Genomic DNA, 12,836 nt, shown 5'->3' with positions numbered 1-12,836 from the left:
TAGTTGCGATTAGTGCATAAAACATATATGTTGCCGCGATAAAAATGAAGTGAATGTTATTTTTGTGAAGGTAAGTCGATTTCTAAGCACGCGACATTTTTTCTGCTCCAGTTTCCTGGTAACGTAACGAAAAACGAGATAGAAATAAAATCAGCTCAGAAAGGCTGCCAAACAAGCGGTAGCTTTATTGGATTTTGTGTGATGTAGTCAAACTTGTAACCGAAAATATCAAAACTTTCTTGGCCACCCGGCCACATCGAGAGTCATTTTGCACATTTCCGACAGAGCGTGGATAGAAATGTAATACGCAGAGCGAGCCCTTAAGAACCGAAAATCAATCGTCAAATGGCAAGAATCAATAATTAAAATCAAAGTAACGAGTACAGCTCAAGAGTTCAAAATTTCAAAAGTTCAAGAGTCAAAAGTCAGGTAATAATAATTTAATGTCTGAAATGAAGAACCAAAAGTAAAAAAAGTTATTCAATTTTTAAGTCAAGAAATTTCAGAAAGTCGAGTAAGTTCAAAAATTCAACCAAGGCTCGAAAACAAACATATAAAAAAGGTAAAATGGTGGAGAATGCTGGGAATGTCAAGGAAATAATAAAAATCATGAAAATCATTAAAATCATGAAAATCGTGAAAATCATGAAAATCAATAACAGTCAAGAAAGTCAAGAAAGTCAAGAAAGTCAAGAAAGTCAAGAAAGTCAAGAAAGTCAAGAAAGTCAAGAAAGTCAAGAAAGTCAAGAGAGTCAAGAAAGTCAAGAAAGTCAAGAAAGTCAAGAAAGTCAAGAAAGTCAAGAAAGTCAAGAAAGTCAAGAAAGTCAAGAAAGTCAAGAAAGTCAAGAAAGTCAAGAAAGTCGATAAAGTCGATAAAGTCGAGAAAGTCAAGAAAGTCAAGAAAGTCAAGAAAGTCAAGAAAGTCAAGAAAGTTAAGAAAGTCAAGAAAGTCAAGAAAGTCAAGAAAGTCAAGAAAGTCAAGAAAGTCAAGAAAGTCAAGAAAGTCAAGAAAGTCAAGAAAGTCAAGAAAGTCAAGAAAGTCAAGAAAGTCAAGAAAGTCAAGAAAGTCAAGAAAGTCAAGAAAGTCAAGAAAGTCAAGAAAGTCAAGAAAGTCAAGAAAGTCAAGAAAGTCAAGAAAGTCAAGAAAGTCAAGAAAGTCGATAAAGTCGATAAAGTCAAGAAAGTCAAGAAAGTCAAGAAAGTCAAGAAAGTCAAGAAAGTCAAGAAAGTTAAGAAAGTCAAGAAAGTCAAGAAAGTCAAGAATGTCAAGAAAGTCAAGAAAGTCAAGAAAGTCATGAAAGTCAAAAAAGTCAAGAAAGTCAAGAAAGTCAAGAAAGTCAAGAAAGTCAAGCAAGTCAAGAAAGTCAAGAAAGTCAAGAAAGTCAAGAAAGTCAAGAAAATCAAGAAGGTTAAAAAAGTCAAGAAAAATCAAGAAAATCGAGACGTTGAGAAAGTAAAGAACACCGAAAAAGTTAATATGAAAGCTACTAAAAAAAAATAAAAGTACCTTTCGACCGAATTTCTCCACTTGAATCGACCTGTCCGCATCGCTCACATCCTCTCCAACGACGACAGTAAAGTATTGTGGACCTGCAAGGGTTTTTGAGTCCTCCTTTACATAAGTCTCATCGTCCATCAAAACGCATGAATCCGGGCACTGAAAAAGACACGAATACAATTTCCGGGCCCTTGTTGCTGCTCGCTTCTTCTGTTCTACTCTTTGTTTCGAGATTTTCTGCTTCTTATAGGGATTTCGCCTCTTGATACGCTGGATCATTCCGACACTCGTTCCTGCTTTTTTGGCCAAATCACTTATTGACATTGATTTGTTTTTCATGATTAGAGATACCACTTTCTGGTCCAGTTTCGGATCGGAAGAACCGGGTTTTCTGCCTCTTCCTGGTAGCTCACCCAAAGAATAGTGTTCCCCGAACTTATTAATGATGGCTTTAACACTGGCATGATGAATTCCAAACCGCTTCGCCAATTTTCGTATAGTAATACCCTTCTCACTTAGCCATGTGTCCAGAACCATAATTTTCACTTCCTTTTCAATACGCGACATTTTGAAAACGCAGAATTTCAATCGCACAAACAAGTAACCAAACGAAAGCTGACAGCCAAACGCACAGCATGCTGTGATTCGAGCATAAAAATCATCACGAATACATGCGTACAACACAAATGCATGTGGATAGCTTATTTTCGATACACTCCTTGAATCACGAATGTCAATCAATGCTGGGTTTAATTTATTGATGAATTGATGAATCTGTTTATCGTAATAAATTTTATTGCCAGGTGGTTCTTTTTCTGAGCGGTTATAAGAATGAGCTGAATCGCTTGGAGACAAACGAAAATCTTTAGTTTAACTATACATAGTAGAGTGGAATTTAAAATGAGGTTTTGTTCTTCGAAGAAAACTTCAAGAACACTTAAGAATTTAGTTATCCTGAAAAAGACGCGAGCAAAACGTTGTCCAACAAAAAAGATATTTTTAAATCTCTACGGAAAACATAACCATAGAATAAATATTCCAAAGTATCCAGTCAATAGTTGCTCAAAATAATGACAAAGTACTTTCATATAATGAAGAAGACCATTTATTCATTTAGAAGCTAGGGAAAATCCCGCTGGAGCTGAGATTTTTGTTCTCCTTCTCCAGCAGGCATAAAACCTTCTCATCTTTTGTATCAACAGATAACATTTGTCCAAATGATACATAACGAAATCGAAAATTAGCCTCTTTTTCACTACAAAGCTAACTAACAACTATTGATATCGTCTAATCATTTGAGTGATTCTGAAAGATTAGATGCTCAAATCAACATACTAAACTGGTTACTGTAACTAAGTCATCTGTCAACAATATTTTACATCATTTTGACTTTTTTCAATATTCAACGAAAAACAAATCAGTAAAGGATTGATAAATGAGGTATCAAAAGTGAATATTTGCGAAAAAAGTCACCTTATAGCCGAGACTTGAACCCAAGTATAATAAAAATCTCTCCTATCAGTGTCCAGAAGGAGAACTTAATTGGCGATTTCAGGTGGAGAGTTATTTTTTTACAACAATTTAATTCCGTTTTCCTTTCCAATCTGACTTTTGTGGTAAACGCTGATTATTGTTGAATTTGGTTCAGGTTGAAATGACGTTAAACCTTAAGAAATGAGCCTACGTAATTTATGAATGACCCACGAATTGTGCCTCCGCACTCGCAACTTCGGAACTGCAAAAACTATCAACTATCAAATCTAGTGTGCTCTGCTTATCGTTCAAACCCAACCATCCGAACTTGCACAATGTGTCACTTCTTCGCCGGAATATCCGGAAAGTCATCAGCGGTGGCAGTTGCAAATCCGAGTTATGCCGTTATTACATTCCCTAAACCGCAAGCATATTAGCTATCCACTCTCTTACCTTGGTCAGTATGAATGAAGTAGCGATGCTATCCGGTTGCAGTAATGTTGGAAAAAAAATCTTCCCCTTTTCTTTCCCCACGGCCGTCACTTTCTCGGCCAACACCAGAAGCCGTCATCATCATCATCATCTAACTGGATACGTGCGGCAGCGATATCGATCGGGTCGTCCGAGGCCGACTGAGCCCCGTGGCCTACACACCAAACTCGGAGGTCCCGGTTGGAAAACCAGCCAGCCGGATCCGGTTCGAAACGAAAAGGTACGGTACGGCACGACGACGACCAGGATTGGAAACAGTCAAGGTAAGTAGCTTCGGTACTGCAGTATTTCGCTCCCAACCCCACTCCGTTCCTCCCTGGGAAGCATGTTGTAAACATGTTACCATTTTTGTTTCGAGCAGAAGTGCATATGCATTCAGATAGAGACGAAGGGAGAGTCATAAATGAAACCAGACAAATGACGTATGGGCATTTATGCTGCCCGGTTGCATGTGCAAGTTGGAAGCGCACTCAATGATATTCGAGCTTGCCCCTTTGGTTTGTCAGTTCGGTTTTTTTTTCTCTGCACTCGGCTGGATCCGTCCAATTTCAGCCGTCAGTTGTGATTGTGTTTCTTAGTCGACTGATGGAAGATTATTAACACGCTCAGGTTATGCAGTTCCCGCTGTTGACTATATCAAACCCAAACCGCAGACCAGTTGGCTCTCTGGTCTCTGGCCATCGTTGTCGTTGTCGCTATCAGCGATGTTACCGTCGCTGTGAAAAACACCTACCTACCAAGCTATCTTTTCTGCCATAGCGGACCGGGGCCGGTAGTCCTGATAAGGGCAATCCGTCGAAGAAACCGTTAGCTAGCCCAGTATTTTTCCCTGGACGGGTAACCAAAGTTTCGGTATATGGGCTTGTGCCATTATGTTAAACATTATGGTTTTGTACTGTTTATGTCACCATGTGGGTTCATTTAGTGTCTTAAAATATGCTCAGTTATTGGACAAAACTTTCTTAATCTGACACTTGAGTTATTTGATATTTGGACACACTGCTCATTTTATACCTTCTTTTCCATTTTTGAAATCCGACGCACTTTTGGCGAAACTTACAACGAGGATGCACGTCTTTTCGTGCTCTGATGCAGCAATTCTGTTTGGGAAGAAAAGATATTGAATTAAATCCACCTGAATTTCTCATATTACTTATATTTTCAAAAATATCACAATAAGATTATGTCAAAAAGTTTTTTTTTCAATCTTGAATAAAATAAGAATCTTTCTTTGGGTATAAACTAACATAAACTTTTCACTTTTTAAATGAAAATGAAATGATGAAATTAAACAGCTACCTATGAAACTATAGGAACTTTTATTTGATCCTAAATTTGTGGAAATCGGTCAAATCATCTTTGAGAAAATTGAGTGAGTCTCGTTTTAGGGTGTCTGACCACTATTTCCGGTACTTCTGGAACCGGGAACTTGGACCTTGAGTATAGCCGAAGTTGGTTCGTTTAGTAAGTAACTAATATACCTTACAAATCTAATCAGTTTTCAGCCAAATCTGGAAGAATTTTATCCTTTTTTTCGCATCGTCGCTCTAAATGACGATGTGTAATTTTAAACACACTTTTCTCTATGAAAGCATGATGAAATTCAATAGCAACCTATGGGACTATGAGATTTTTATTTTATGAGTGACATTATTTGACACATACTCACACGCAGACATTGCTCAGCTCGATGAACTGTGCCGAATGATATAGAATACTTAGCTCTCTGGGCCAACTTTCACTAGTCAATTTTTCAAGTGATTGCATTAACTTTCTATATGAGAAAGGCAATAAGTGTACTTTTATAGGCAAGTATCGTTATCATGATTTTGTAGAAACACTAACCAGTAGGTACAAATTGAATGAAAGATTTACAAATTTACATAATTTACATTTTTTTCACCTGAAAAATATAGATTTAAATGTGTCAACCATGCGCGCTTCAAGAAATTGAACAAAGCACGCTACGAACGAATCAAAGCCGCACGCGTACCAGTTTTGCATCGTCATTTTGTATGACGATTCAAATGTTTTGACACTCATCGCCCTATAATTACGGAACCGGAAGTCGGATCTGAATGAAATTGCACAGCATATTTAAAGACAATATGAGCTTTAATATGAATCATGACTCGCAAAAATCGGTTGAACCGTTGCTGAGAAATCGAAGTGAGTTCCGTTTTTTGAAGCTTTCCTTCACTATTATTGGTGCTTGCGGAAGCGGAAACCGGGGATTAGTAGTTTCAAATTAGTTTTATATATTCACTAACTAACAAGATCTGCCAACTAGAACATTTCGGTAGTAAATTTTATAAAAATATGCACCTCGTTTTGCCATCGCTGTTGAAAATATACTCATGAAATTGAAAATTTTCACTAATCGCACTGTAATACCGGAACCGGAAGTCGGATCTGGATTAACTTTTCGGAGACTTTTTAAAGAATTTCAAGACTTTTAATTTGCATGTTACTTTGTGAAAATCGGTTAAGAAATGTCCGAGAAAATTGAGTGCACATTTTCTCATAAATTTGAACATATTTCATTGTAATTCCGTAACCGAAAGTCGGATCCATATGAAACTCAGGAAAATTATGTGAGGTCATAAGACCTTTCATTTGAATCTAAGTTCAGCCATTCTCTAAGAAACGTGTGCGACTATGTTCAGTAATTTATGAGAAAATTTTCAGTAGTATGAGATATCCAAAAATCACCCAAAGTTGTAATTTTCTAAAATGTTTGGTATAAACAAGCATTAAGGATAAATTCAGTGCCGGAATAGGGCGCAGGAAATTTTCAACCACATGAATTGAACAAATCATCACACAAAGCGTATCGTGCAAAACCGACACTTAGAAATACGAAATATTTTCAGTGATTGAGTGCAGTGAACTAACGACACAATTTGTTCGCTAGTAAAGGAGACACTAACTGTAAGGTTATAAACCATGAGTATTTTTTATTGACTAATATGAGAGGGACACATTTATGCAAGTTGCTTTGGACGGTCATGGAAATCATGAAAATCATAAAAATTATGAAAATCATAAAAATCATGAAAACGAACGAGCATGTTCAGCTGTGCTCGGCCGACACATAGTTCAATCAAATTTATACCTCCATGGCAACCCCTCCGCCAGCAATCACTACACGTCGCATCGCAAGTCTATTTTCTCTCTCGGCTTTGCCGTCAGATGCTGATTTGAGATCTCATTGCCGCCGAAATTCAATTTCAAATGAAAATTAAAAATAGAAAATTGAAAATCGAAAATTGAATTTAAAATGAAAACTGAAAATCGAAAATTGAATTTCAATCTCATTGCCGCCGAAATTCAATTTCAAATGAAAACTAAAAATAGAAAATTGAAAATCGAAAATTGAATTTAAAATGAAAACTGGAAATCGAAAATTGAATTTCAATGAAAATTAAAAATTGAATTGCAAATAAAAATTGAAAATTGAATTTCAATTAAAATTTGAAAATAAATTTCGATTAAAAAATTGAGAACCGAAAATTGAATTTCAATTGACGCAAATTGAAATTGACGAAAATTGAAATTCAATTGAAAATAGAAAACCGAAAATTGAATTTCAATTGAAAATCGTCAATTGAATTTCAATTGAAAATCGAAAATTGAATTTCAATTGAAAATAGAATTTCAATTGAAAATCTAAAATTTAAAATCGAAAATTGAAGTTCAATTGAAAATCAAAAATTGAATTTCAATTGAAAATAGAATTCGAATTGAAAATCGATAATTGAATTTCAGTTGATAATTGAAAATCGAAAATTGAATTTCAATTGAAAATAGAAAATTGGATTTCAATTAAAAATCGAAAATTGAATTTCAATTGAAAATCGATAATGGAATTTCAGTTGATAATTAAATATCGAAAATAGAATTTCAATTGAAAATCGAAAATCAATTGAAAAGTTGAAAATTGAAAATCGAAGATTGAATTTCTATTGAAAATTGAAAATCGAAGATTGAATTTCTATTGAAAATTGAAAACCGAAAAATGAATTTCAATTGAAAATTGAAAATCGAAAAGTAAATTTCAATTGACAATTGAAAATCGAAAATTGAATTTCAATTGAAAATCGAAAATTGAATTTCAATTGGAAATCGAAAATCGAAAATCAATTGAAAATCGGAAATTGAAAATTGAAAGTCGAAGATTGAATTACAATTGAATATTGAAAAAAAAAATTGAATTTCGATTGAAAATCTAAATTGAATTTCAATTCAAATTGAATATAGGAAATTGATTTTCAATTGAAAATTGAAAATTGAAAAGTGAATTTCAATTGAAAATTGAAAATCGAAAATTGAATTTCAATTGAAAAATGAAGATCTAAAACTGAATTTGAAATGAAAATTGAAAATCGAAAACAGAATTTCAATTGCAAATCGATAATTGAATTTCAATTGAAAATTGAAAATCGAAAATTGAATTTCAATTGAAAATCGAAAATTGAATTTCTATTGAAAATCGAAAATTAAATTTCAATTGAAAATTCAAAACCGAAAATTGAATTTCAATTGAAAATTGAGAATTTTTGGTCTCTTTTGCTGTCTATTTTTCTGTTGGATGGAAAATTCGTGAAAAACATTTATTTTTTATAAAAATGTACCCATCAGAAATTGCTATCTCTTATTCGAATTCCCGCTAACCGCTTTTGCGTTCTGCAACATTGGCTGTGTTCCGTAGATTGTAAATTACCCCTCAATCACCCGTACCATATATTGAATTGAAACATACAGATTTTTCGATTAATCTTTGCTACCGTTAAAACAAATATAAATTAAATTCAATAAAAAAAAAAACAAACATTTCAGAATAAGGTACAAGTTTCAGGAAGTAAGTAAGCGACCCTTACTTTATAGCCAGTCTATTATTCATGTTATTAAAGCCAACGTTTAAAGTTCGATATATTATTTTTTTCACACTCAATATGATCCCGAACACGCAAACAAAAAAAAAGTCTGTCAAATCAAAATAATCAGCTGTATCTCGTCATGGTGGTTATATCATTTAATTTCTGCACATGTGTCTGTATTTTTTGTACCTGTTACTGTGTTTTCAGTTTTCACTCTTGTACTCATCATATTTGTACGCGGATTTCCGACGCTACTTTACGCGTTTACTTTTTCACACGAATTTTTAAAGTTTTCCGGTGGTCTTGTTTTGTCTTAGAAATACATGAAACGTCGAGATCTGATGTTATCCCGAGTTTTTTTTAAGTCTTCGCTTCTGATACTAGGAAAATGTTCGATATTGTTCAAGAAAAAATTATTTTAGATTACACCAGATCTCGACGGTTTCATACTTTTCTGAGACATTCGCAATCAAAAATTTTTTCGATTTCGAAAACCTCAAAATCCCAGTTAAAGAGTCGATTAAAAAAAATGGCTGAGATTACACAAGGTCTGGACTTTTCATGCATTTATTTCATTTCAATATATTCGGCATAAAAAAATATTTAGTTTTCCGTTTTGTTCTTACGAATTTCCGTAGTTACCCAGTTTTTATTACCAACACGAAAGTTTTTCCTTGAATTTACATACATACATACATGTCGAATCTGGATACTGACTTGAGCAGTGCAGAAAGAAGTTGATATTAAACATAAATTTCCATAAAATGTAACAAAAATTTCAGAAAATTCATTCGCATTCCGATTGATCAATTTTCTATGCAGCATAAACCGTAAAATAGACAAAACTCATTTCACTGTCCATCAACTGTATTGTACTTCATGACTGATTGAAATGTACATGCTTAGCACGTAATTTTCACTTGCCGCTTTCACACGGCTAACTAGTCTGACTGTATGAATTTATATACACCATAAATCTGACCAGCAGCTATGTACTCCAGTGGCTCGGTGGATACACGGGCACTCTTGGTGATCAAATGATTCTTGGTTCGAATCCCAATCGATACCAATAGTTTTTGTTTTTTTTCATTGATTTTCTAGTCAAATAATTTTAAAATCACACGTAAAATTCTGTTATTTCTGACGAATGCCGTTTGTTACAACTGATTCAATGGCATTTGGCAGGTTTCTCTCTAACTGTATAGCTACTCTTAAAGGATTCTGCCATTGCAAACTCGGTGGAAATTTTGTTCCCTTGGCACATGCCAGCACATCACGAAGTAGGTAACAGAATGAGCTCTTTCGTATGTCACACGCATGAACCTTTTTGAAATAATAGCTGTATCTGTACTATTGATAACATTTCGGTGCCAGGAAACTTTCGATGGGTTCGTTACGGAATCAGTTTTCTGAAGAGACTTTCTGAAAATTTATATCAGTCTGAAATAGAGTAATGCAGACCAACATACTAAATTTATCCTAGATTCCCGGCTTCAATGTGCAATCCTTTTGGCGGTACTACGGTATTCACAAAATCTGCAAGCGACAGCAGCGCGGATCTGGTGGATGAAACTATACCGACTCTATGCTGCGCTGTCTATACAAATCATTCAGATGAAAAAGGGGAGGGGGACAGAGAGAGATAGATAGAGAGATCGAGATGCAGTTGTAAAGTTGGCCAACTAAACAGTGGTCTGGCAGAGCCATATTTAGTCGTCACTAAAGCGCATAAATAAACCAACCAGCAGCCGTGTAGTGGAGTGGAAAACGGGAGCGAGATAGTCTTACAGTGTATGAGAGAGAGAGACAGTAAATGCGAGAGCGAGGGAAAGAGTCTGGCGGGGAACCATCATAGAATGGTGGTTTTGTCAGATAATTTGTATGTAATGAGAAGAAGTGCGGTTTTACAACAGTGTGTTTGCAAAACGATTTCTACGTTCCCTGCCATCACTTGCCGTTCCCTGCCGCCATGTGGGTAGGGTTCTTTATGGTGAAAATTACCCCCATCTCATGCTCGAATGGTGTGCGTATTTATATGCAAAACTGACATTTATGCAAAGCAGTTTCCTGCCGTTGATGGAAGTTTGGGATGAAGCGGGAGGTTGTTTTGATCTCAGTTGTTTGAATTGAAATTTTTTTTTCCCATGCATGTATGGAAATAGATTTTTTTTGGGGTAAAATTTAATCGAAATAAAAATACACTTTCGATGTTAGGAGCAAGGGGAAGTTTAGCCCATCTGTGGTAAATGTTTGAAACAACCTGATACTGTTCTATATTCATACTGATTAAAATATGTACTCTTACTTTTCACATCCTGTGCAATTTGTTTTTTTAATCAGTATGAAAACTAGTAGAGTTACCATCTACGTGGACTTCGCCCGGTATTGTGGGACCGAAAAGAAGTTGCCGGGCTACCGGGCTGCCGTACGACCGACGACTCCTGAATATTCGTACGACTTATGATACTAAATAATTGTTAACTTTTAATCAACACCAAACGAAAGGCAGCTTGGGATGAAATTAAACACTTCTCACTAGAAAATTCGATTGAACAGAGCGTCGTACGTTTACATACGAACTTCTCATGCGCACATCCATCAAACGCTATGATTTCGTTTCTATCGTTCACCCGATAAAGATAGTAGAAAAATTCCCGAGTAGAAAAATTCCAATTTCCGTAGGTCCGTAGAAAATCTTCGAAAAAGCCATAGATCTACGAAAATTTTCGTAGATCTAACATTGCTGCTACACTGCAAAACAGAACGAGCAGTTGACTATTCAACGAATGGATGATGAAGCGAATATTTTATCCATCCGCTCTGCATGGAGGCAGGCGTTGATTGAACAGATTAGTGTGACCATACATTTGCATACATTTGTGGATTTCGTTTTGTGCGAAAGTTCATACTGTGTACAAAGGTGCAGTGTTTTTTCATTCAAAACGCGAAGCTTCCTTATACCGACCGAAGCAGAACTGCTACTGAATGAAATGCGAGGTGTGAAGCATCGATCTAAACCATCGACCGTGTTAGAGGAATCAAAATGATGTCATCATTATGGCATGCTGTGATTGGCTCGCGAAAACATAAGTCAATTCAAACCGATTTTTCAATGGTGTACTATTAAAATACTGAATCGACGTTGCAGTACATGGATAGGTTAAATGTTTCCGGCTCGATTTACAGTTAAATTATACAAATCCATCAACAAATGAATGAGTTATACGCGTTCAAAATTATGACAGAAAATCTAACGCGGCTAGTTTTTATATTATTTCATTGGCAACCCCGGCCACGTACAGTGAAGAATAAGGCATTTTTAATGGAAAAATAAAATAATTGTTGCGTTAATGCATGTGCTTATTTCGTTTATCTTTCAGCCATGAATTTCTTTAAACTACTGATATGTTGGAAGCTTTTCATATGCTAATAAAACAAGAAGTAGAATAGAATTTATCAAAATAGCCACATTCATCTATTTATGTTCGCAAATGTACGGTTGATTAAAACAAAAGCACATATGACGAAAATAACAGCCAGACACAAGAATGAATGAAAGAATGGCGAATTTGCAAGAAAATGACACAATTTTACTTGTTATTTTAATAGCTGCCAGCATTCAGCCAGGCTTTGGCCGGCTGTCAGAATTCCTCACAAGTGCGGATGTCGCCAAAGACGTGAGATTTCGAAATAGAAGATATCAGCGCCTTTGTCAGTGTTCGGCTGATGTCCAGACCTGTGGGCGAACGGTAGGGAAATAGTAGATGCACGATTTCCTTCAGTATCAATACGGGAGCAGCATTCTCCGCTGGTTGTCGAGTGTCCCACGAGGACAAAATGTGAGGCCAAGTGGCAGCAGCGATGGTATTCGGATTTCACCATTCAATACACAGAATCTACATAGACGTCAAGAGTATGTCGAATATGGAAAAGTGTGCACTTGAGTGATGATATGTTTCACAACTGTGTGAACCTTTCATCATAATGATGTTAACGGGAATAATGAGGAAGACGATGATGATGATGACAACAACGAGGATGATGATGATGATGATAATGGTGATAGGAATGGATCTCTATAGAAAGCTCAAAAGTGAATGGCGCCATTCATTGCTGGGATATTTATCTTGTTAAGAAACTTGGCAGTTATTGTGCTTGATTCGCCTGTAAGTTATATCGCCATAATTAATCATACCAACGTACATCATCGGGTTGAATATGATTTTTGATGAAATGATAAATGATGGTGATACATTTGAGCGCTCACTCCATCAACATACGTCCCGTGCAAGAAATCTAAGTGCTCGACAATGATAACCAGTTTGCTTCCTGGAATGTATTTTCGCCACTCGCTAAGAGTGATCATTTTTTTTTTGAGTCACATATCCATTGAGAAGATGCTGAATTAATTGATATATTAAGTAGATTGAAATAATGAAAAGGTTCCTGATACGAAAGCCTATCGAAACCGGAAAAAATGCCAATTAATTAAC

The 12,836-nt window shown here is 35.6% G+C and overlaps 2 protein-coding genes across 3 annotated transcripts in view; both read left to right on the top strand.

The window, feature by feature from the left end:
- LOC131428674 (uncharacterized) overlaps positions 1-1,501 on the top strand; it is a 79,943-nt gene extending 78,442 nt beyond the window's left edge. The window contains exon 4 of the mRNA XM_058592717.1: positions 663-1,501. Coding sequence (XP_058448700.1) covers positions 663-1,501 — 839 coding nt within the window. The remainder of the gene's footprint in view (positions 1-662) is intronic.
- LOC131432661 (uncharacterized) overlaps positions 1-12,836 on the top strand; it is a 711,303-nt gene that overhangs the window by 180,585 nt on the left and 517,882 nt on the right. The window lies entirely within an intron of this gene.

Source organism: Malaya genurostris, chromosome 2 (genome assembly GCF_030247185.1).
Source record: "Malaya genurostris strain Urasoe2022 chromosome 2, Malgen_1.1, whole genome shotgun sequence".
NCBI lineage: Eukaryota > Metazoa > Arthropoda > Insecta > Diptera > Culicidae > Malaya > Malaya genurostris.
This window is presented reverse-complemented; position numbering and strand designations above follow the sequence as displayed.